Source organism: Podarcis bocagei (assembly GCF_964188305.1).
Source record: "Podarcis bocagei genome assembly, chromosome: 10".
NCBI classification, from domain to species: domain Eukaryota; kingdom Metazoa; phylum Chordata; class Lepidosauria; order Squamata; family Lacertidae; genus Podarcis; species Podarcis bocagei.
Genome location: NC_138135.1, coordinates 77,678,905 through 77,702,943, shown reverse-complemented (window position 1 = coordinate 77,702,943; position 24,039 = coordinate 77,678,905). Strand labels below are relative to the sequence as shown.

General features: G+C 42.2%; 2 protein-coding genes across 12 annotated transcripts in view; one reads left to right on the top strand and one right to left on the bottom strand.

Annotated features, from left to right (window-relative positions):
- LOC308595990 (endogenous retrovirus group 3 member 1 Env polyprotein-like) overlaps positions 1–23,024 on the bottom strand; it is a 297,804-nt gene extending 274,780 nt beyond the window's left edge. The window contains exons 1-2 of one of the 2 annotated variants that reach the window (XM_081210770.1): positions 22,111–23,024; positions 21,831–22,073 (exon numbers count right to left, since the gene is read on the bottom strand). In XM_081210770.1, the coding sequence (XP_081066896.1) occupies positions 21,985–22,073; positions 22,111–23,005 (984 nt within the window). In that variant the 5' untranslated portion in view covers positions 23,006–23,024 and the 3' untranslated portion in view covers positions 21,831–21,984. Of the gene's footprint in view, positions 1–21,830; positions 22,074–22,110 lie in introns of those variants that run through there. The other variant, XM_081210771.1, reaches the window with a different exon arrangement.
- Positions 1–24,039, top strand: part of LMNTD1 (lamin tail domain containing 1) — a 221,479-nt gene that overhangs the window by 131,797 nt on the left and 65,643 nt on the right. The window contains exon 11 of one of the 10 annotated variants that reach the window (XR_014012244.1): positions 5,853–6,028. The exons of the other annotated variants lie outside the window; for them this stretch is intronic. The gene's annotated coding sequence lies outside the window, so the exon portion shown is untranslated. The remainder of the gene's footprint in view (positions 1–5,852; positions 6,029–24,039) is intronic. 10 annotated transcript variants of the gene reach the window in all.

Genomic DNA, 24,039 nt, shown 5'->3' with positions numbered 1-24,039 from the left:
AGAAGCCTGGTGTCGAGCTGAGTTATTCAAGACACCACGTTGACACAGACAAACCATTTGAGAAACCGATTGAGAGAGAGAGGTTTCAGAATGAGACAGGTTTAACAGTGGTTAAGAAAGTGAAATACCTGGGGATTAACATGACAGCAAAAAATGGGAATTTATTTAAAGACAATTATGAAAAATGCTGGTCTGAAGTGAAAAAAGATTTAGATTTAGAAATTTGGTCATTTAGAAATTTGGTCAAATTTGAAGCTTTCACTGCTAGGCCGTATTGCTGCGATAAAAATGAATGTATTGCCTAGAATGTTGTTTTTGTTTCAAACATTGCAAATTTTGGACAAAATGGATTGCTTCAAGAAGTGGCAGAGAGATATCTCTAGATTTGTCTGGCAGGGCAAGAAGCCTAGAATAAAATTTAAAATACTAACAGATGCAAAGGAAAGAGGTGGATTTGCCCTGCCAGACATTAAACTTTATTATGAATCAGCAGCTTTTTGCTGGTTGAAAGAATGGCTGCTTCTTGAAAACACAGACATTTTGGATTTAGAGGGTTTTAATAATGTATTTGGATGGCATGCATACTTGTGGTATGATAAGGTCAAAGCACATAAAGCATTTAAAAACCATATTGTCAGGAAAGCATTGTTTAATGTTTGGATAAGATATAAGGACTTACTGGAAAACAAAACCCCAAGGTGGCTGTCACCGATGGAAGCGAAAGCTCAGAAAAAGCTCAATATGGAGGTCAAATGGCCGAAATATTGGGAAATTTTGGAACAAGAGGGAGATAGACTGAAATTGCAGAGTTTTGAGAAATTAAAAAACAAAGTGCAAGACTGGCTTCATTATTATCAGATAATTATCAGATAATGGAGGTGTCAGGGCATCAGGAGCAGAGGCACAGGGGAGAGAGGAGATGGAGAGCGAAGATGAGGGATCTGAGGGCAGCGTAGGGGAGTATGGCAGCGAACCGAGAGATTCCATGAGCTTCTCCAGCGAATCAGAAGATTCCCAGAAGGAGGCACCGATGGTCAGGGCAAGGGGGGTCCCAGGGGGGACACACCAAAAACGGGGGGCCAGCGGGGACTCCCAAAGCAGCAGCTGGAGATCAGGACCAGCTTCCCCACCAGAGCATAGTGGGGGGGAAGAGTCCCAGGTGTCAGGGGCAGCGTCTCCTCCAGCAGGGAGAGAAGATGAGTCGGGACTGACCACGCCTCTGTCGGAGAGTGGGGGAACGGAAGGGAGGTCAGGTCCAGCTAGCCTCACCGAAGGGGGAAGCAGTGACAGGAGCAGTGTAACGGTCAGGAGGAAGGTTACCGGCTGGGCGCGCGCGCCAAGTTGAAATGTACAGGCGCGCGGGACAGCAGAAAACCCGGATGGGGAACCAGGTCCTAAAGCCCGCCGGAGGCAGGGGGAAGAATCAGGGGACTCAGCGTCAGAGGAGTCCAGGAACGGCGAGACCCCAGCTGACAGGCGGACCCAGAGGAGGAAAGAGCAAAGGAAGAGGTGGAGCAAGGCTAGAGTCTTAAACTGGTGTCTGGGGGGAGGAGACTCAGACGGAGCTTCGGCGGTCGAGTTTCAGACGTAGAGCTGCGCGCTGCTGATGTGAAAGACAAACTGAACTTCAATAAAGACTTTTGTATATAATAACGAACTGGCGTTGGTCCTTTGTGAGCTGGGACCTCGGGCAGCTCTGACAGGAGGCATACAATTTGGACAAGAAAATTGGCTTCCAGGTGGAAAAATCAAAATTAGGGTGAAATCTGCTATGATTAAATGGGCACAAGATATTGGACATAACATAATGATGGCTGACTGGGAACAGTTATGGACCACAGGTATGAAATTCACGGCATGTAATGCCTTAAGAGAGAATATTATGAAAATGATATACAGGTGGTACATGACACCAGTCAAGCTTGCAAAAATCTATCATTTGCCCGATAATAAATGTTGGAAATGTAAAGAAACTGAAGGTACATTCTTTCACCTTTGGTGGACGTGCCCAAGGATTAAGGCTTTCTGGGAGGTGATTTATAATGAAATAAAAAGGGTATTTAAATATACCTTCCTGAAGAAACCAGAGGCCTTTCTCCTGGGCATGGTCGGCCAAATGGTGTCAAAGAAGGACAGAACTTTTTTTATGTATGCCACAACAGCAGCAAGAATACTTATTGCAAAGTATTGGAAGACACAAGATCTACCCACTCTGGAAGAATGGCAGATGAAGGTGATGGACTACATGGAATTGGCAGAAATGACTGGCAGAATCCGAGACCAGGGAGAAGAGTCGGTGGAAGAAGATTGGAAGAAATTTAAAGACTATTTACAGAAACATTGTAAAATTAATGAATGTTAGAATGATGTCAGAATGAAGTTAAAGTGGTTTAAGCAGTAATGTTATAAAGGTGTATGTAAAAATGGATTGTTAACAGGTGAGAATCCAAAGTTATAATATATTATGTTAAAGGACTAAGATAAAAACAAAGAGGGAAAGAAATTGCTGAATTAATTAATTAACTGAATTTGAATACAAAAAAGGGAGGTGTGAGGAGGTCAGGGAAACAAGGAAATGAATGTAAGGTATGGAAAGACTGATGTATTTTTTTAAGTGTTTTTTATCTTTCTTTTTGTATTTTGTAATTTTTTTCTCTTTTTTTACTTTTGTCTTTCTTTTTTCCTTTTTTTAATTCATGTAAGTCTTTTCTTTGAAACTTTAATAAATATCATTTTTTTTAAAAAACAGTGGGTCAAAATTATACGACCCAACAAACTTTAACACTTTGTGCCGCTGACAGCTCAGTAGCAAGGAAAGCGAACGACTGGTCATGAGAGATCGTTGGGTCCGGAGGTTATTTTTTAGTATAAGGGTAACACCCACCTGTAGTCTAAGTCTAATACCAGGCACCTTAAAGAACCCTAGCATGGGCTCAAATTGTGAAAAGGGTTGACCAGTCAGGCTCGTGCCAAGAAGAAAGCCTGGGCAGCACTTTCTTCTCGACAGGACTCTGAAATAGCCTTCTGAAATAGCCCTCCTGTTAGAGATCTTTGTTTTCTCTAGAAGTGGATAAGTTTTGTACTTAAGGTTTAAAAATGTTAAGAAACGGTTTTCCTGTGCTTAAATTGGCCTTAAAGGTAACATTCAGCAGCTGCTTATCTTAAATGTGCAGTTTTAAAATTCAAGCTTGCTTCAAATTTTTGTGTGACGGAGCCATGTTTTGGGTTGATCAGATATTGAGGAAAGGGGAAGAGGTGAGATGTTTGTCTGAGTTCCAAAGTGTAGATGCCACCACATTGAAAGAATAATTTCTTTCACATGTGGAATGGGTATTATGTGGCACCTGTAACTGGCCACAATTCTGTGCTCATATGATTTTCTTCCTTCCTATCTTCCAACGTTTCAGTTACGGAAAGCTCTGTGTTCTCATATTTCTTTCTCCGTGTTGGGGTCCTGTGTCTCTCTGTTAGCAGCTTTCTGCTATTTTCCTCACTCCACGATATTCCTTGGTAACCTCATAAAATCCCATGACTTTCAGTTACCTGTGTCTACAGAGATGACCCCCAGCTCAGCCCCTTGACCCCTAAACTGCCCTCCTTCCCCTCCCATTCTACATATCCAACTTGCAGGCTAGTAAGTCTCACTGGATGCTTTGTCATTGTTTCAAACTCAGTATGCCTGAGACCAAACTTCTTAACTCCAAAGTTCTCCTCTCCTCATACATATTGGTTTCTCTGTCCTCTGCCTCCATATTCAGTCATTTTGCTTCTCCCTATACAGCATTGCACCCCCTACAAATAAACCTCTTCCTACCTGTACCTTCAGCAAAAACCTGGGTCCCTGTCCTGTCTTAATGACTGGAATCCTATCCATTCTGGGTCTTCCATAGACTCACCTTGGTCCCCTCATTTCTGTTCTGGACTCTGCTGCCAAAACCTTCACCTCTCATTGCTCTGATAAACTGACACCCATCTTAAATTCCTACACTGTATTCCTTTCTGCTCCCAGATCCAGCACATAGTACAGTATTTGTTATTTCCCTGCCACACCACAAGTATCTCACTACTTTTATCCAAGCACATCCTTGCCTGTGATCATCACTTTCTCAGACCCACTACCCTCAGCCATCCAAAGATCGTCTGCTCCCTCAATAGGCTCTGCCTCACAGAGTTGTCACCTCCCTTGTTTCCTTCACACCCCTCCTCAAGACCCACCTTTTCTATGAAGCTTTTAACTCATGTATTTTTCACTAGTTTTCGTGCTTGATTGTAACTCAGCCTAAGTATGTGTAATGGAAACCATCATGTGTTCTGTTCCGTTTACCCCTGCCTTTGCTTCCCTCCCATTCCTTTGTGCCAAATATTAGATTGTAAGCTCCTCGGGGCAGGAACTTGTCCTCTTATACACTGTAAAGGGCCATGCCTACTGATACGTGTGTGAGAGAGAGAGAGAGAGAAAGAGGGGGGGAGACAGAGAAGCTGCTTCTGCTATTGTTCACATGGTTTAAAATGATGTGAGAAAGATACTGGTTCAAATCTTGGTGAAAAACCAATAAATCATGTGAATCAAATGGCTTCCATTTACCAGACAGTAGCCTCTCAACCAAATTTCCAGCAGACTGTGACTTATTGCAAGTTTGGAGCCCCTAGTATCCAAGAGTGGCTGGGGAAACCCAGCCAGATAGGCAGGGTATAAATATTATTATTATTATTATTATTATTATTATTATTATTATTATTATTATTATTATTATTATTATTTATTACTACCTGAAGAGCAATCAATGGGAGAGTCCATGAACAGTCAGATTCCTTGAGAATAACTTAAGGGTTAAGGCCCCATTTGGCGTCAAGGATCAGCCTACTTGTGCATCTTCCAAGTGGCCACACCTCAGTAGATGACCCACTGGCAAGTGTCTACAAACCTGCTGGTGAGGGGGGAGCCACACCGAGAGAGGAGGGAGGGCCGTGGAGGTTTCTTGCCTAAGTGCCCTCCCAAGCCCGGAGTTGACACTGGTCGTGATTTTTACAACAGCTTGTTTACTGACAAGCATAGTTGCTCCTAGACTACCACCAGAAATATCTACAAAATTTTCTAATGTGGCTAAGTAGATTGGCACCCCCTGTTAAGAAGCAGAATTACTAGTTTACTTTGTAACCATGAAATAAACATCAATTACACGAACAGAATTTGCAGATAATACCTAGAGCTGGACCATAAAGAAGGCTGATCGCCGAAGAATTGATGCTTTTGAATTATGGTGCTGGAGGAGACTCTTGAGAGTCCCATGGACTGCAAGAAGATCAAACGCATCCATTCTTAAGGAAATCAGCTCTGGAAGGACAGATCATGAAGCTAAGGCTCCAATACTTTGGCCACCTCATGAGAAGAGAAGACTCTCTGGAAAAGACCCTGATGTTGGGAAAGATGGAGGGCACAAGGAGAAGGGGACGACAGAGGACGAGATGGTTGGATAGTGTTTGCGAAGCTACAAACATGAGCCTGGCCAAACTGCGGGAGGCAGTGGAAGACAGGAGTGCCTGGCGTGCTCTGGTCCAGGGGGTCACGAAGAGTCGGACACGACTAAACAACTAAACAACAACAACCTAGAACAGTTGAAAGCAACTATGGGATGGCAATGCTCATACTACTCTAGATAGGACATAAACAGGTCCTGATACATGTAACTAAAGTGTCATGCTCTGCCATTGCTTTTCAGTAGCAATGGGTTCATTTCTCCAGTTCAAACAGCAGCAACAAAATCCAGAATCCTTAGCCCAGTCTGCCTCTCTCCTTCAGCCACTTCCCAATGAGCTACTCACAATTGTATTGCAATTTTATGTTTCTTTAGGCGGAGAAAAGAGTACTTTAATCTTATGAACAATGGGAGGCCCCAGGTTGAGACATCCAGTCATCTATTCTTAGAACATGCAAAGAAAGAGAGCCAACTTTGTAAGGCAACTTGGTGAAGTAAAAACATTTTTAAAGGAGAATTGTGATCATTAATCTCCAAAGTCAGCCAAAAAGGTACCATTCAGTACTGGTTCAGATGTTAGTAGTTTAAAAAGTAGGGTCAGTAATCCACACAAAACCAAAATGTGTGTTACTTCTTTAGTTGAAGTGAAAAACCAAAAATATAGTTTTGGCTTTTTAACCCTGCTTGAAAATGGTATTTCATCTACTTAGCTGTTCATAGGATTAATATGCTACCATAAGAAATTCAAGATACCTTTTCCTGTTAGAGAAAAAAATATTCTTCAGAATAGGTTTAATTACCTACAAACAATGCCAACTAAAATATGGGAAAGTGCTACTTTTTCATCATCCAAAAAATCCTGTTGCCTTCATTACAAATAATGGATTGGGATCTGTGTTAGCCAATATGCCATCTGTCATTCTGATTGATGTACTTTATGCAACTTATTGACAAACCCAAAAGAGAGAGAGAACTTTTCTTTATGTAAATAAGTCTAAGGTTGCATAATACCATGGGTGGAAATACATTTCAATCTTCTACTCAGAAATAAATTCCATTATTTTCAGAGGGGCTTATTCTCAAGACCAGGCTTCCTCAAACTCAGCCCTCCAGATGTTTTTTGGCCTACAACTCCCATGATCCCTAGCTAGCAGGACCAGTGGTCAGGGATGATGGGAACTGTAGTCTCAAAACATCTGGAGGGTTGAGGTTGAGGAAGCCTGCTCAAGACATTGAAGTCTTAAATGGACACTAAGCTATCTAAATAATGAGAGACTTCAAAAACGTTTTTTTTAAAAAAAAATCATTTGCTGTTTACTATACATTGATGATTTGCAATGAATTGTAATATATTTACATTAAATTCTAATATTGATGATTGGATAACTGAATTATCCAGCTAGGTCCCTCAAGATCAGATCAAGAAAATAAAGATCAATAACAATTTGTCCTGTTCCAGTGAATGTATTTTTTTTTTAAAAAAAAGGTCAGGATCAAATTAAACAAAACAGTAATTCATTAAATACAGGCATCCCCCCATTTATGTACATTCAATTCACGCATGACTGAGCATATAGGGCTCCAGGGAGGGTCTCCTCACGAGCCAGAGGCACAGTGGGGGTGCTCTCCATTTACATAAAAGGTAGAGGGACCCCTGACCATTACGTCCCTCCCCATTTACATACATTTCCCTAAATGTGCAGGAGGCTAGAAGGTAATCCCGGCATAAATAGGGAGTTGCCTGTATAGACACACGTTGGCTACCATTTGGGCCATTTTGCACATCCAAGCACATCACTAGATTTGCTTCATTAAGTCACTAGGTGAATAGGTCCTGTTTACACTAAATGAAAAAGGGGTGGGCATATTGGGGTAGGCTGTTATATTTCCAGTTCATGGCTTTTCTTAAGTATTATATTTATCATGTGTGAGTCCAAAACTGGCTTAAGCCTGGAACACTATTGGAGAGAGCAAGAAGTGGCCCCAGCTCCTGAGAGACAGTTTAGCCACACTTTAAAAGGTGCCCTGGAAACGTATACTTCTTTATTTTCTCATGGGTGGTGAATGGCTGCACATACTTGTAACAAGCTGCCTAGAAGGGATGCTGCAGGGAAGAACTGTGTAACTTCCAAGGAGATTCTGTAATGTATGGACACACCCTCAACTCGCTGCCCCATTCCAAGTCGGGCCATGTTGGTAGAGTTCAATATTATTTAGGAAGAGAGGCCTGACAAAGTGGTTGGGACATTTGGCTACATTCATGAAAGACAGAAATGGGGGGGGGGGGAGGTGGTAACAGGAAGTTTGTTATTCCTTTGAAGAACTTTATTCAACCTACTCAAGTTCACATGGGGAAAATTAGTGCATGAGGTTGTTAGCTGTGCTGCCCATAGCACCCTCTGCACAACCTGCAGCTCCTAGTGAGCCACAGTGTTATGTGCTGAAGTTCTCACCCTGGGCCAGCAGGGGAATACTGTAGATAGCTTTCACTCAGGTCCACATACGCAAATAAGGAATTGAAAGTGACATTCAGTGATTGGATAGTTACAGAAAGTTGTTACTGTTGCTTTGTATTTGAGCTGTATATAAGCTGATTGGCTGAACCCTTCAGCTCAGTTCTGTTCTTTTTTCTTTTTTCTTTCCGAATTTTTTTATTGATTTTCACAAAATCTTAAACACACAAACAAAAAACAAACAAGCATAATTATAACCTTATTAAAACTAATCTAATTAACATTGTTAGGTGACTTCCCCGTATCCGCCTGGTTGAATTTCAGTGCATTTCATTTTAACAGTTTTCCAAATCAGTATTCTTATAAAATTAACTTAATCACTTAACATCTTTCTTTCTTTCCAATTCCGCATTAAACATATTAGTTCATCACATTACATATTTAAATCCTAAGCCTATCTGGTATTTGCAAGCTTTTTCCAATTAATTTAACTTTAACATATTTAATTAAATAGTCATTAAATTTCATCCATTCTTCCTGGTACTCCTCCTCCTTCTGGTCATGGACTCTTCCAGTCAGGTCGGCTAGCTCGAAAAAATCCATTCCACTGTTGGTACTTCTTGTGTTTTCCAGTTCTTAGCTAATAAGATTCGAGCAGCAGTTGCGGCATACAAAAATATTTTAACATCTTTCTTGGGCAATTCCAAACCTGTTATTCCAAGAAGAAATGCTTCTGGTTTCTTTATAAATGTATATTTCAACATTTTTTTAATTCATTATAAATCTTTTCCCAGAAGTCTTTCACCTTGGGGCAGTCCACCACATATGATAGAAAGTACCTTTTTTTCTTTACATTTCCAACATAGATTATCACAATTGTGTTAAATCTTTGCTAATTTAACAGGAGTCAGATATCATCTATGCAACATTTTCATTATGTTTTCAGTATGTACCTTTAACACCGTACATGCAGTGAACTTGACCCCCTTCTTCCACAATCTTTCCCAATCCTCAAACATTATGTTATGTCCTATATCTCTTGCCCAATCTATCATCACTGATTTAACTTGTTCATCCTTTGTATGCCACTCTATCAGCTCAGTTCTGTTCTGGCCTGTGAATAAACAAGAGCTGCCTGAAGAATCGCTGTGTCGTCTGATATGTTCACCCACAACTTAACACATAGCACCTTTACCCTCAGCTTGGCCTAGAGGCAAAACACATAATCAGACAAGATGACATACTATTGCAGGGCAGTATCAACATGGGGGGGGTGCATATTTGAATTCTCTGTGAAAAAAGCAAATCCTCTCAGTGTATACAGAACCTTTTAAAAAAAAGTATTTCTAACAAATGCAATCCCACTGTGGTTACAATGTAAAACAAACTAAAATATTCTAAAAACAAAGCAGATAAACTACTGTACTGACCCAAATATAAGCCACACTTTTTTTCTAAATTCAGGCCGTGAAAGTGCAGCTTATATTCGAGACCGTACCACATGCCCCCCCCCCCGCCCAAGGAAACAGCCTGGGAGCACAGGGCAACGGTGCACAGCCCACCCGCCGCTCCCAGCCTCCCCCAGCGCTGGCTTGGCGACATAGTGCCGGGGGGGGTGGGCCACAGTCACAAATAAGCCTTGAATTTTAAAGGTGCGGCTTATTTGTGGTGCGCCTTATATTCGGGCCAATACAGTATACAGTGGTACCTTGGGTTAAGTACTTAATTAGTTCTGGAGGTCCATTCTTAACCTGAAACTGTTTTTAACCTGAAGCACCACTTTAGCTAATGGGGCCTCCCGCTGCTGCCGCGCCGCCGGAGCACTATTTCTGTTCTCATCCTGAAGCAAAGTTCTTAACCTGAAGCACTATTTCTGGGTTAGCGGAGTCTGTAACCTGAAGCGTCTGTAACCTGAAGCATATGTAACCTGAGGTACCACTGTATTTGGTTTAGCTCATAGTGGTACTAATAGGGCTGGAGTCCTTTCCTTTCAGAGCACACTTTGGGGTTTTGTCAAGAGCTCATTCCTAACAATTAAAGATGTGGGGGCTCTTGGGTCCTTCATCCCTCTGGAGATGGGCCCAAGGACAAATGCTGGGCTATATTAGGCTTGCTAAATGCATGGCAGTACAACTCTTCAAATACAGATATTAAATGCATTTAAATGCTTGCAAATAAACATGTTTATTTGGGTTGGGGGACCAGAAGGAATTTTTTTGTCTCTTTCCCTCCAGGAATAAAAAGCAGATGGGGGGGTATTTTTAAGGTACGGGTTTGGGTGGAAGGAAAAAGGTGAAGCAGCAGCCCAGCTCTTCATATCATAGAATCATAGAATCATAGAGTTGGAAGAGACCACAAGGGCCATCGAGTCCAACCCCCTGCCAAGCAGGAAACACCATCAGAGCACTCCTGACATATGGTTGTCAAGCCTCTGCTTAAAGACCTCCAAAGTAGGAGACTCCACCACACTCCTTGGCAGCAAATTCCACTGTCAAACAGCTCTTACTGTCAGGAAGTTCTTCCTAATGTTTAGGTGGAATCTTCTTTCTTGTAGTTTGGATCCATTGCTCCGTGTCCGCTTCTCTGGAGCAGCAGAAAACAACCTTTCTACCTCCTCTATGTGACATCCTTTTATATATTTGAACATGGCTATCATATCACCCCTTAACCTCCTCTTCTCCAGGCTAAACATGCCCAGCTCCCTTAGCCGTTCCTCATAAGGCATCGTTTCCAGGCCTTTGACCATTTTGGTTGCCCTCCTCTGGACACGTTCCAGTTTGTCTGAATGTCCTAAATTCAGAATATGATTTTTAAAATAGGCCTTAGGTCACAAATTACTGTGCACAATCACACAGGCACGGGGCAGGTTTTTGTGTCACTGCACATTTTCTTTAGGCTTTAATCTGAAAGCAAATCAAAATGAAATGTCATTTGTGTGACAGCCATTAGGGAAGTAGTAAACATGTCTTAAGACAATATTGCTTCCTGCAATCTTCCAGATTCAATGAAAATCATCTAGTCTAAAACATTTACTTATCTAAGAAAATGCATTATCTTGGCAGGGAAATTAGCATTTTGTTTCCAGATTCTTAATAATACAACAGGCCATCATTTTGCTAAATCTTCCTAAGTAGCGCAGAAGGTACATTTTGCATGCACAAAAAAGGTGGCCAAAATTTTGTCCTGTATTCTTTAACTTTGTTAAAAGACCAAAACACAGGCCACACTGTGGGATGTGAGGAGCTGATTATACTATGAGCTCAATTTCCAGCCAATATTTCATACCCAGTTTGTTATGTACTGAAGTTCTCACCCTGGGCCAGCAGGGGGACACTGTAGATAGTTTTCACTCAGGTCCACGTCAGTTATTTTAGGCGGGAAACCCTGGGTTGTTGTTGCTACAATGTTGACAGCCGGCTGCCTATAAAAGCAGGCCGGCTGAGCTGTTTGCTGTTCAGTTCTGTTCCAGCTTACAAATAAAGAGCTGCTCTGGAGAAATCGCTGTGTCGTCTGCTATGTTCGCCCACAACTTAACACAGTTGTTCTAAAGCAGACATGTTCAACCGGTCGACCGCAATCAACAGGTAGATCCCCTGGTGATCCTGGTCGATCGCGGGATTAAAATAAATGTAGAATGAATGTCACCGCCCCCTCCCTCTGTCCCTCTGTCGCGTCAAGTGGGCAGAGTTTGGCATATTCTTTTTTCAATGTGGAATACGCCGATTGGCTCCAGCATCACGTGTGTTTGCTATCAGCGGAGTTGAAGGTGAGTGATTTATGTAAATCCCCTGTAAAAAAAGGTCAACTACTCTGGTAAATCCTCAATGATCACTGTCAGTTTTTTTATACTGGGAGTAGATCGCAGTCTCTTGGGAGTTGGACAGGCCTGTTCTAAACCAATGAGGCTGCTAATTGCCATTCATGTTGAATGCTTGCAATGCTAGTTGAATTATGAAAGGTTCCCAATAAAACTTGTCGCTTTTCTCTGCACTGTTTTGTCTGTGCATGTTTAAAATAACAAAATCTCATCCGCTGTTGCATATCTGAATTTTTATACATTTTCAAACTTTCTTTGGGATTTTAGACACTGTGGAAGACGCATCACATGCCTTGCTCTTGAGACGCAAGGCTGCTCGGAATACCGCAGGAGTAAGGCAGGTCACATAGTCCCAAACAGGTCTTCTCATATCCTGAATGTGATAGTTGAACAGGCTGATCCATTTTGGCCTTGACATTTGGGGGTCTTATCTCACCATTTTAAAAAATAGGAAGAGCCCTGTTGGATCAAGACAAAGGCTCATTTAGTCCAGCATTCTGTTGCCATAGTTCCCAACCAGATGCCCATGAGAAGCCCAAAAAACAAAATTCAAGAGAGGTTTATTTGATAACATATGCACAAATTTGCATATGAATAAGACAATAGCTTGGAAAAGAGATGTGTTCTTTTTCTCTAGCTGATGCAGATGTCACAGCAGGTGAGAGAAGAAGAGGTGAGAGAAAAGGAGGAGAGCCTCTTCTAAGGGACTTGCCATCTCTAGTGTTTGTAAGAACTTTCATTTAAAACAAAAACACTAACACTGATTAACCAGCAGCACTTATTCAGCTGATCAAAAGATAATTAATGGGTAACAGCTATGACAAACTTCCCTGACCTGGTGCCCCCCAAATATTTTAGACTACAGCTCTACCACCAGCAGCCATCACAGTCAATGGTGAGGGATGATTCCAACAACTGGGGCTTACACGGTTGGCAAAGGCTGAGCTATAATATTAGAGGGGTTACAGCCATGTGATGTGGAGTGAATACTGGTTTTTTGCCATTGACACCATTGTGGGATATTTTGACAGGGGTTTAATGTTTTTTTTTTTTTTTGCCCCTAGAGCTGCGCCAAACATTTCAGTGTTTTAAATCTAGGACTCAGCTAGATTGGTATGCATTATATATGCAATATAACAATGTGAAACCAGATGGCGCTGTGGAGTTCCATCTTTCCCTACCAGGTTTCCTTCTATGAGTTTACAATGCATTTAACTGAATTGCTTCTTTGATCCAGCCCTATTCTTCATCAATTAATGAGAAAAGAGATTGCCTCTGAAAATTATCAAAGCAGGAGAGGGGGAATTATATGAAATTCTCATGAGAAGGATGTGTGGTTTTTACTGCACTTACTTTTGAAGAGGACAAGAGGTGTGTGAGAGTGTCCTTTATTTCATTCTACAAAGCATCTCTCTTCCAATCCTGCAGCCTTCCTGGGTGCCTTCAAAAGAGATGATTACCCGGTATATAACGGAAGCAAACATTTAGGGCTCATCCACAATGCGCTTGTCCCATGCCGAGAAGGCATGGGCTGAAAGGTTTTCTGTTTGCCGTGCCACTTTTCCCAGGGGGAAAAACACTCTTTACTGCTGAATCAGAGCAAATGTCAATATGTGGAAAACCTGACTGACATTTGCTCCAATTCAGCAGTAAGGAGTGGGTTTTCATGTGGAAAAGGGAAACCTTATGTAAGTACAATAAGTGCAAATCCTGATAAACAAATCTAAAATAATTTTCAAGCCTCTTTCATGTATAGAAAACTATCTAGAAATTTGAGGGAAAGATTCAAAGAAAACTAGACTTCTCTTTTTCGTATTCACAAGGGAAAGCTGTACTTATGGCCTTTCATAGTTTTAATTTCTTTGCCAGAGTAGATATAATCTGCAGTTTGTGGTGATACTTTGACTGGGTCATGCCATTCAGCCATCTCTGAACTGTGCAGCTGAGGATTGGACTTGATCTATATGTAGCTGCAACTCAAATAGCTTTACTTTCATCTCATAGCAACTTTTCATCACACGTCAACCCACAAAGCAGCTGTGCTGCGCACACTTTATTCTAATAAGAGATAAATATCATTTGATGAAATTCACTTGAAGGGTGTCCCGTTGTAATTTTCTCCCAGTACAACTGTCACAACATATGTCAGAATTTATATATATATATGTTGTTAGTAGAAGTTGAATGGCTAGAGATATTTAGACTAAGTGTTAACAGTTGGTTAACAGTTGGTTTCCTCTGTATTACTGTATTTTTCGCCCTATAGGACGCACTTTTCCCCCTGGAAAAATGAAGGGGAAATCTGTGTGCGTCCTGTGGGGCGAATACAGGCTTTCGCTGAAGCGTGGAGAGCGAGAGGGGTCAGTGCGCACCGACCCGTCTCGCTCTCCAGGCTTCAGGAAGTTATCAGCAAGCCTGGGGAGCCCGGGGAGTTCCCGTAGGGCTCCCTAGGCTGTGGATAGCAGCCTGCTGCACGGAGCGCGGGGCGCACTGAAGCAGAGCGCGCCTCGTGCCAGGCAGACATCCGCAGCATGGGGAGCCCTGCTGGAACTCCCGCAGGGCTCCCCACGCTGCGGATATCAGCCTGCTGCCCGGCACGCGGGGCACCCTGAAGCAGAGCGCCCCACGCGCCGGGCAGACATCCGCGGCTGGGGGAGGAATAAATTTTTTTCCCTTTATTTCCCCCCAAAAAAACTAGGTGCATCCTATGGGCCGGTGCGTCCTATAGGGCGAAAAATACGGTATTGTTGTTATTATTATTAGTGCTTCATCATATAACTTCATCATGGAAGGGACCCTGGTGATCATCTAGTCCAACCCCCTGCAATGCAGGAATCTGCAGCTATCCCATACAGGGATCAAACCTGCAATCTTGGCATTATCAGCACCATGCTATCAGCACCAAATGAGCTATCCAGGCTAAAGGTAAAAAGGTAAAGGGACCCTTTACCAGTCGCAGATGACTCTGGGGTTGCAGCGCTCATCTCGCTTTACTGGCTAAAGGAGCCGACGTTTGTCTGCAGACAGCTTCCGGGTCATGTGGGCAGCAAGACTAAGCCACTTCTGGCGAACCAGAGCAGCGCATGGAAATGCCGTTTACCTTCCTGCCGAAGCGGTACCTATTTATCTACTTGCACTTTGGCGTGCTTTCGAACTGCTAGGTTGGCAGGAGCAACAGGAGCTCACCCCGTCGCGGGGATTCGAACCGCCAGCCTTCTGATCGGCAGGTCTTGGCTCTGTGGTTTAACCCACAGCGCCACCCACGTAGTAGTAGTAAATATTATTATTAACAACTACATGAGATGGTTGTGATTGCCGTGTGATTCTGAATGCTCTGTGCATATTGCAGGGTTGTCTTTTCTCTCATTGGAATGTTGTCTTCAACTATAGCACTTCTGTTTCCCCATAAGAATTATGGAAAACCACTTACTTATAGAAAGTGTTAAGTTGTGGGCGAACTTAGCAGACGACACAGCAATTTCTCCAGAGAAGCTCTTTATTGTAAGCTGGAACAGAACTGAACATCAAACAGCTCAGCCGGCCTGCTTTTATAGGCAGCCGGCTGTCAACATTGTAGCAACAACAACCCAGGGTTTCCCGCCTAAAGTAACTGACGTGGACCTGAGTGAAAACTATCTACACTATCCCCCTGCTGGCCCAGGGTGAGAACTTCAGTACATAACAGAAAACCACTTACTTATAGAAAGTACATTCATTGAAACATAGGAAGCTACCATATACAAGGTCAGACTTTTGTCCATCTTGCCCAATAATGTCTATTCTGGCTGGCACCTGGGTCTTTCTCACCACTTGCTACCTTATTGTTTTTACTGGAGAAGTCAGGGGTTCAATCAGAGGCTTTCAGCACGCAAAGCATGTTGGTTTTTGTATTTTGGTTAAAAGGAAAAATGCTAGATATGGTAAGATAAAAGGAGAATTCCCTAGATGCCTAGGTCCTGGTTTGGTGAGAGACCCCATTGATGAGAGACCCCAGCAGAGATAGAAAATCACAAAACATGTGGCAGAGTAAAACATGGAAATATAGGCTGTCAGACCTTTAAAGCCCTTCCGAGTTCCTTCCAAAGTTTCCCACTTCCCTTAGCATACAAAAAGATCATGTTTGGTAAGTTAAAGTGGTTTCCTTACAAACTCTCCAAAGGTCCATTTCATGTGCTTTTCCATACAACAGCAAGAAAAGACAGGTTTCTAAATTATTTGTATAGAAACACAAACATAGTTTGTTTAAGACATGTCGTCTAAGCTTGGAGCATCCAGCTTAGACTTCCCTACTGGTAGGGTTCACATGGTAGAAGTGAAAGAAGAAAGACTTTGGTAACCCCTCCTCCCTGGCAGGACAGCTTACTCTATGGTCTTAACCCCTTCATGCATTGATTAGAGATAAGCGTGTTGGCTATATGAAGCTGATTTATCCCACAAAGGATGGGCTCTGCCATTCAGTTAGTCCCACTGGATGTAGGGGGGGGACACCTATTTCCTGCTTCTAGCCTTTGAATATTAAGCCTGCTCCAAACTGCCCAGCCCCATCTCTCCATCTGCTAAGGCCTATCCTGGATTCTGCCTCATCCACATCATACATCAAAAGCACATAACTTCCCCCCAAAGAATCCTGGGAAATGAAGTTTGTTAAGGAGGGGTGGGAATTGTCGCTCTCTGATGGGTAAAAAACAGTTCCCAAGGAAACAATGTGCTTTAAATGGTATGCTGTAGATGTGGCCCAGTGTTGGAAATTTACTTTTAACTGAAAACTATCCTGAATCCTATTATTATTATTATTATTATTATTATTATTATTATTATTATTATTATTATTATTAACAGCAGCAGCAAACAGAGAGAGTATTGTTTTGATCCTGCAAATTGTTGTGGGATCAGAATAGGCACATAAAGATACTCTTCTCCACGCTTTACAAAATACCAAGAGGGTACATTCTACTTGGATGTGTGCATTTGGACTGTGTAAACATGTTGGAAATTACATGGCCTATGATCCAGCCAAGATTATGTGTTTAGCTTCCTCACTGAAATCAATGGGATTTAAAAGTGTTTACATTTTTGGCCGAATCATGCACATGCTTTCCAAGTGTGAGACAGATGATATTTATTGTTCTCTTTACTGGCCATTACATGTTTTGCAAAAAAAATTAGTGTCAACAGGACACAAAGCTTCTAAGAACATTGGAATTTAACCAGCATATTCAAAGGCAACATTTGTCAGGATCCATGCCCCCAAGTTCTGGGACACCTCCAACCGTTGATTGAATAAGAATAATTAGTATTATTATTTTATTTATACCCCGCCCATCTGGCTGGGTTTCCCAAGCTACTCAGGGCAGCTTACAGAATATATCAAACATAATAAAGCATCAAACATTAAAAACTTCTCGATACAGAGCTGCCTTCAGATGTTTTCTAAAAGTTGTCTACTTTTTTAGTTCATGAACAGCAGAGAAGCAGACTTTGGCGGTTGCATGCATTCCAAAAAGACACCGGACACAGAAAAATTATTAGCAGAGGTTTACTAAGGCATAAATCTTACAGTTTGTTGCCAGATTCCTGGCAAGACACAACTTGGCTCCTTTTAGAGCAAAAATCTAGTTTCAGCATAAAAATTACACCACACATTTATAAAATGAAAACAAGAGATAGTCAGTGAAAGAATGAGAATGAGAAACTGTTCACTGGGCAGCAGATATACACTTCCCAGTGACCTTGGCACTTAGATAAGGCAACCCAGGAGAAAACAACAGCTGCTTGGGTTGAGCACAATGGAAAGTTACAGACTCACTAGAATGTTCTAGCTTTTTACTGTCAGCTTCTGCACATACACAAAACTTCGCTCCATGACAGCATTATCATACTTTCGGATCTGGCCTTGTATGCCCATGTTCTCATATTACTATATTAATGTAAATAATGTAACAAAAGCAGAGCATTCACATTGCATTCATTCATTCATTCATTCATTCATTCATTCATTATTTATTTATTTATTTATTTGGAATGTGATAAAACAGGACTAAGACTCTGCACGAATCTCAGTTTGCTACCTACTTCCCCAGATATGCAGATCATCAGGCTAATGAGATATTTTTATATATGAAAAACAGCTTGGCTGTCACAGTGACCAAATAGAAATGATTATGCATTCTAATGCTGATTAAATAAATTGCAAGCAGCTGTTTCTTTGGCCTGTGGAATCACAAAAGCAGGAGTTTGCAACAAACATAGCCAATTGTAAAATAAAATGCTCACATCATAAGATAGAAGGTGGAAAGGCACTTTGTAGGTTCTCCAAATAATTATAAATTAATTTATTTGATCTCTTTAAAAAGAAACCTTCCATACAAAAATGTCTCTGAGCTCAGGTGCATATTTATTAAACTGAGTATGAGCACAGCTGTTTGTAGATAATAGGCATTTCTTCTGAGGCTGCTTGATATTTGTGTTCTTTAATTTGTGCCGCTACTTGCCTTCAATTTGGGGTTTTATTTTTGGCATGGTTAACATTGTGCATGCAGTACAGACAATTTCATTGCAGCAAAACTGTTGCAGGGTTGCTTTTGTCTAACCTGCAGCAGGCCTGGCCATTTTGGCTTGGTAGGACCTTGAGTAAAGACCCTGAGAGTGCTCTGAAAAGACCTCATCAGTATAATTTTCTCAGTACAACCACACACAACCGACTGACAAATTATATCACAAAAATTACAACAAAAGAATTGCTTCAAAATACATGGAATTCATCCACAAAAGCTCACATCACCTTGAGAATTTATGGGTGCATAATAAATAATAGTATCACAAGATCAATTCTAGTGAATTGAGCTTTTCAAAAACGAACATCATGAGGGTTAATACCACTCCCCCGTTTACACTTTCAAGCCCCTTCAAGTTCATTCTATTTTAGGAATTACCAAAATAGCTGGTGAAAATGGGCTTCCCATTTTTGGTCAGCTCTAATATCATCTGGCAATTCAGAAGATTTTTCTTTCACTCATTTAATCCCCCCCCCCTCATTTAAATCAAAGTATCATTTACAAACATCCTACTTCTACATGGGAGCTTGTGTGAATTCTAGTTTTCAAGTGCTGAATATCTCACAATAGACTACCGTATGTATTTTGGTGTGCAACAGTCTTGCATCCTATGCAAATATATATCAGCAAAGGCTTCTCAGAGACTATCCAGATGTTAGTTAGGTCAGCCCGATCTACTTGCTGGGTGATCTTGCGTTGCCAGGGAACGTTGAGGATGCAAAGGGTAAACAGCAGACGTGAAAGCTGTTGAATTGCTTCCCTTGGAAACTTCAAGTGGTGTGTGCTTTGCTGCCGTATAGCAGAACACTCAAAATAAGGTGACATTACAACTCTCTTAATTAATTTCACAAGGGTAAACAAGAGAATTGAAATTGCAGTTTACAAATTTGAATCCTTAGAATCAAAACTTTAGGGTGAATATTTGTTTCATGAAGTAAAGGTTTCTTGGGCAACCCTTTAGGTACACCTGTTGTGGATTTGGCTGGCAGGAAAACCTGTAAGTATAGAGACAATCTAGTTTCTCTAAATGCTTAAAGCTTTTTCTGTTGGGTTGCTTATTTTCTGTAGCAACAGACATCTACCTTGTCCCACAGTTCTGCCTCAGTTGAAGAAATTATATGTGAAGTATAGGTGGGTTACCATGAGGCAAGACACAGTGACAACAGCAAGAACCTTGATTGAACTAACAGAACTGGACAACAGGGGCAAAGCAACTGCTTATATACATTTCTGAAGGCCTGAGCCACTCCCACTCCCAACGTGATTGGCTGTCTAAACGTCCAAGCTGCAAACCATGAAGAGTTTAAGGGCCAGTGGCAGAGGCCCAAAGCCTGAAATGGATATCATGTATCAAATCAGAACACAGGAGCTCAGAATCCTTAGTCCAGACCAGACATCTCCAAACTCGGCCCTCCAGATGTTTTGGAACTACAACTTCCATCATCCCTAGGTAACAGGACCAGTGGTCAGGGATGATGGGAATTGTAGTCCCAAAACACCTGGAGGGCCGAGTTTGGGGGTGCCTGGTCCAGACTAAGGCAAACACAGACCACTGAATACAAAAGAATGTGGTTTCTGGCATATGCCCAAGATATTCTGCTGTTTGAGGCAAAGGACAAGATGCAGCCCTCTCCCCGTTTCACATTCAGAAGCCAATCAGACTGAAAGCTGACTTTTATTTCAGTGCTGCAACATTACAACATCCTCCTGAAGGCAGCCCACCAGCTTAGGTGGCGCAGGGCAGGCCACATGACCAGAGGCATAATGTGGGGTGCCAGTGGGGCCGTGGCCCTGGGCATGGATTTTTGAGGGGGCGCAAAGCAGGTCCCCTGGCAGGCCTGGCACTCCTCTGCCAACATCTGAGGAACCAACACTTGCAGAGACGAGCACCAGGCCCGGCTCTGCTGGGGGCCAGGAGCTTCTGCTAATAAGATAATATCATAGATTGTGTTATGTACTGAAGTGCTCACCCTGGGCCAGCAGGGGGATAGTGTAGATAGTTTTCACTCAGGTCCATGTCAGTTATTTTAGGCGGGAAACCCTGGGTTGTTGTTGCTACAATGTTGACAGCCGGCTGCCTATAAAAGCAGGCCGGCTGAGCTGCTTGCTGTTCAGTTCTGTTCCAGCTTACAAAATAAAGAGCTCTGGAGAAATCGCTGTGTCATCTGCTAAGTTCGCCCACAATTTAACAGATTGGGTTTTCTGTGGTTTGCAACTTGCATTGCCTGTTGCCTTCTTGTAGTGTAGCACCCTGCTTGTGGTTAACGCTTAGCTGGAATGAAATATTCAACGCAGCAATAGAGAAATTAAAATAATTATTTATTTGTCAGACAAATAAATGAGAGGCACAGTGGTATATGGTTACCAAGCTCTGGCCTGGCCTCCTGCCATTATGGCCAGCCCTTATATTCCCTTAATCCAGCCCCCTTTACTCCTCCTGTGGCTGCCTCTGTCCAATCAGCCTGGTTGAATTTCCTATTGGCTGATTGCTATATCCAATCCTAAAAGATACACCCACATCCTCCTGTCCTTATATGGAACACAAAGAGCTATATATTGTTACATCTATAAATGACAAATAAGTAGTAATATATCTTACATGTGTCTCAACAAGGAATCTTAATTACCAGCTCACCTCTTGCCCTCCTTGCCCTATTGCCTTCTAAAACAAATGGTTAATCTTAAATTTTTATCTTAAACATATGTCAAGGATCTTGAGTTTCACATCAACATTGAAAGATATCCTTCATTTGAAGGTTTCTAAACAAATGTCTGACAGCCATATATCAGGACAGCTCTGATGGCGTCTTGCCGTCTGGTAGGGGGCTAGGCTGCTGGCTGACTTAATTCCAGGATAAATACAACTCTTCTAGCATTTGTTAAATCCTTTGCATAATTACATTTAAGACAATACATAACATAGGTAGCCTTTTAAAAAGAATAAGGCCTTTTTAAAAAGGGAACTCAGTTTAAAACAGTTTCAGAAGAAACCTCTTTAGTTTACATTTCCCCCCCCTTCAGCCAGCTGCTTCAGCCAGCTGCTTTGTTTCCATTAGCTCTTCCCAACATTTATTGAAACTCTCTCAGTTTAAGAAAGAAACAGCTTTAAAAGACTTCCCAGCTAGATGCTTCTCCATTTGGTCTTGGCCTTTTTAACCTTAGAAGATCTGGCTCATTTTACTGGGAGGCACATTGGCATTATTTTTCTATTTACCAACTATTAATTATGTTTATCTCTGCCTTTTTTATCTTCTATAACATGTAGGGTCAGTGCCTTACTCAGTCTGTAATTTCAGCTTTTACGACTTTGAGAATTGTTTTCTGCTATCAATCAAGGGGCCCCTTTGTCTAGGAAAAACATTGCCAGTGTTTTCTTAAGCAGCTAGCCTTCTTGCCTGGCATGAAACTTTTGAAAATCTTTTAGGCTCTCTCTTTAATATACAAGTCCTGATCAAACATTAATAAAATGCAGGCTTATGCCTGATGCCTCATTCCCCCCTTTCAAGCTCAAGGACCTTCATCCCAAGTGTCCTTGATAGCTTGACCTTCATCATGTTCCTGAGGTAAAGCTCAGTATAGGGCCATGATATGAGGTAGAGTTTCATTTGAAACCATCTTGCTAATTGTACTTCTAAAACATGAAATGATACATGGCATCATACATAAAACCATTACCACTACTGTCAAGAAAAACAAGCAAGACAATAGTATCCCTTTGAGTCCTGTGACATTAGGTAACCAATTGGTGAGCCATCCCATATCCCATCCTTCCCATGTTTGTACTGGGACATGTGCTATATTCTCCATCTTTGTGGCCAACACACGGATTGCCTCACCATTATCTGAAATGTTAAAGCAACAGGCATTCCCTGTCAAGTTCAAGACTCCACATAGGCCTCCCTGCTTGGCAAGTACATAATCCATTCCCATTTTCAGCTGCAAAATGGCGGCTCTACTTTCATCCAACTGTTGTGCAATAAGTCTCAAACTCCGGGCCGTTGCATTGGTTACAAGTTCCACTACTGCTTGCAATCGAATTATTCTGTTTAGATTATAAATAGGATCCCGTGCCCCTTGTATGAGCTCACCAGGATTCCAGGAGGCAGGATCATAATAGGCTATAATGCGCTCTGGTGGCCAATCATCAGTACCGCTCCAACTTTGGGTACTTCCTCCTGCTATATGAGAAATATCAGCGTTTCTTCGTGTTCGCTTGGCCAAATTAGTGGGCATAATCCACATTGGTGGTAATACCCATCCCAGGAAACAAGTCCCACTCCATTTGGAGGGGAGTTTCTTGTATGCCCATTCTCCACATATCCACCACAACCATCGGGTCTGAGGTCTTTGGTACGTGGAGTACAGAAGGCGAAATAGCAAAAGAGGTAGAGAGTTCACAGTGCAGTATGTTAGATTGCCTTTTTCTGTCACAGTTATGTTCCATACCACTTTCCATGCATGAATAAAAGGAGGTGCACAGGGCAAGGCATTCCGAGTTCGATAGGTAGTATCGTGTGCCCAGGTATTCTTAATATTATCCCAAGTATAGTGACAATGAGAAGAGCCTATCATAGTAGAATCAGCTGCATCTGATGATTTATGTACACAGAATTCCCCTTGTACAGGTATAACTCGTAATGGTTTAGTTGAGTTCCATCCGGGGAAATTCTGTACTTCTGTTTGGTGTGGTATTTCGCTTACCATACCAATGGCATCTAATGGTATCGGTAGTAAGGGCATACCTCCCTCTGAATCATCTGGCCCAAGAGAGCAAACAAGGCAATTGGTCCTATTTGCAACATTGGCTACCATTTCAGCTAAACCTACCCACATATTGTGGTCATGGCGGAATCCATATTTAGTCAATTTGGTCAGATTCAAGGACCCTTCCCCTTCCCAAGGGATCAGGATTAATAGAATCATGTTGATGTCTAGCATATGCATTCCTCCCACAAAAGATTACCTTATTGTGATAGCAAATAAATATTAGTCCCAATATAATTCCCCCAGTGACAGGAATGGGGAACCACCAAGACCAAAACATATATCCCGAGGATCCCCAATGAGTAATATCTGATAATTGTTCCACAAGGGGGTGGGCAGTCAATTAATTGTATAAGAGAATCTTTCCTTTCACAATCGCTGGTTCAGATGCTCCTCAAGCTTCAGGCGTGCGCAGGTCAGCCAGCTTCCAGGTTGTGGCTGCAGCAGGCCGGTCGTCAAATGTTGCCCGTGACCTAGCCCATTCCCGGTAGGGCTAGATACAGGGGTTTTTGGAGAGAGTCAGTTTAAGAGGATTAGAGGGGTCACCTTTGCACGTCCAACTGCCTTCGGACTTCTTCAAACGGGAGTGATGAATCCAGGGGGTCACCTCAGCTACCTTCACCGCTGTTGGAGTAGAGAGCAAGACGGTGTAAGGTCCACGCCACTTAGGTGCAAGTGGATCACGTTTCCACTCTTTCACCCATACGCTATCGCCAGCCTGGAACTGATGAATCGGCTCGGCAATGCTGCACGGCGTGCGCTCGAGGGCCCACCTGTTAAGAGAAACAAAAACACGGGAGAGAGATTGCACTTGTCCCTGTGTCACATGGTCTCCTATTTGTTTAAGATCAGCTGAAATATCCTGAACAAAGGAGGGCGGTCTCCCATACAGGAGCTCAAAAGGTGACAACTTAAGTCTTTTTGTGGGTGCACACCGAACACGAAACAGTGTTATGGGTAACACATCTACCCAT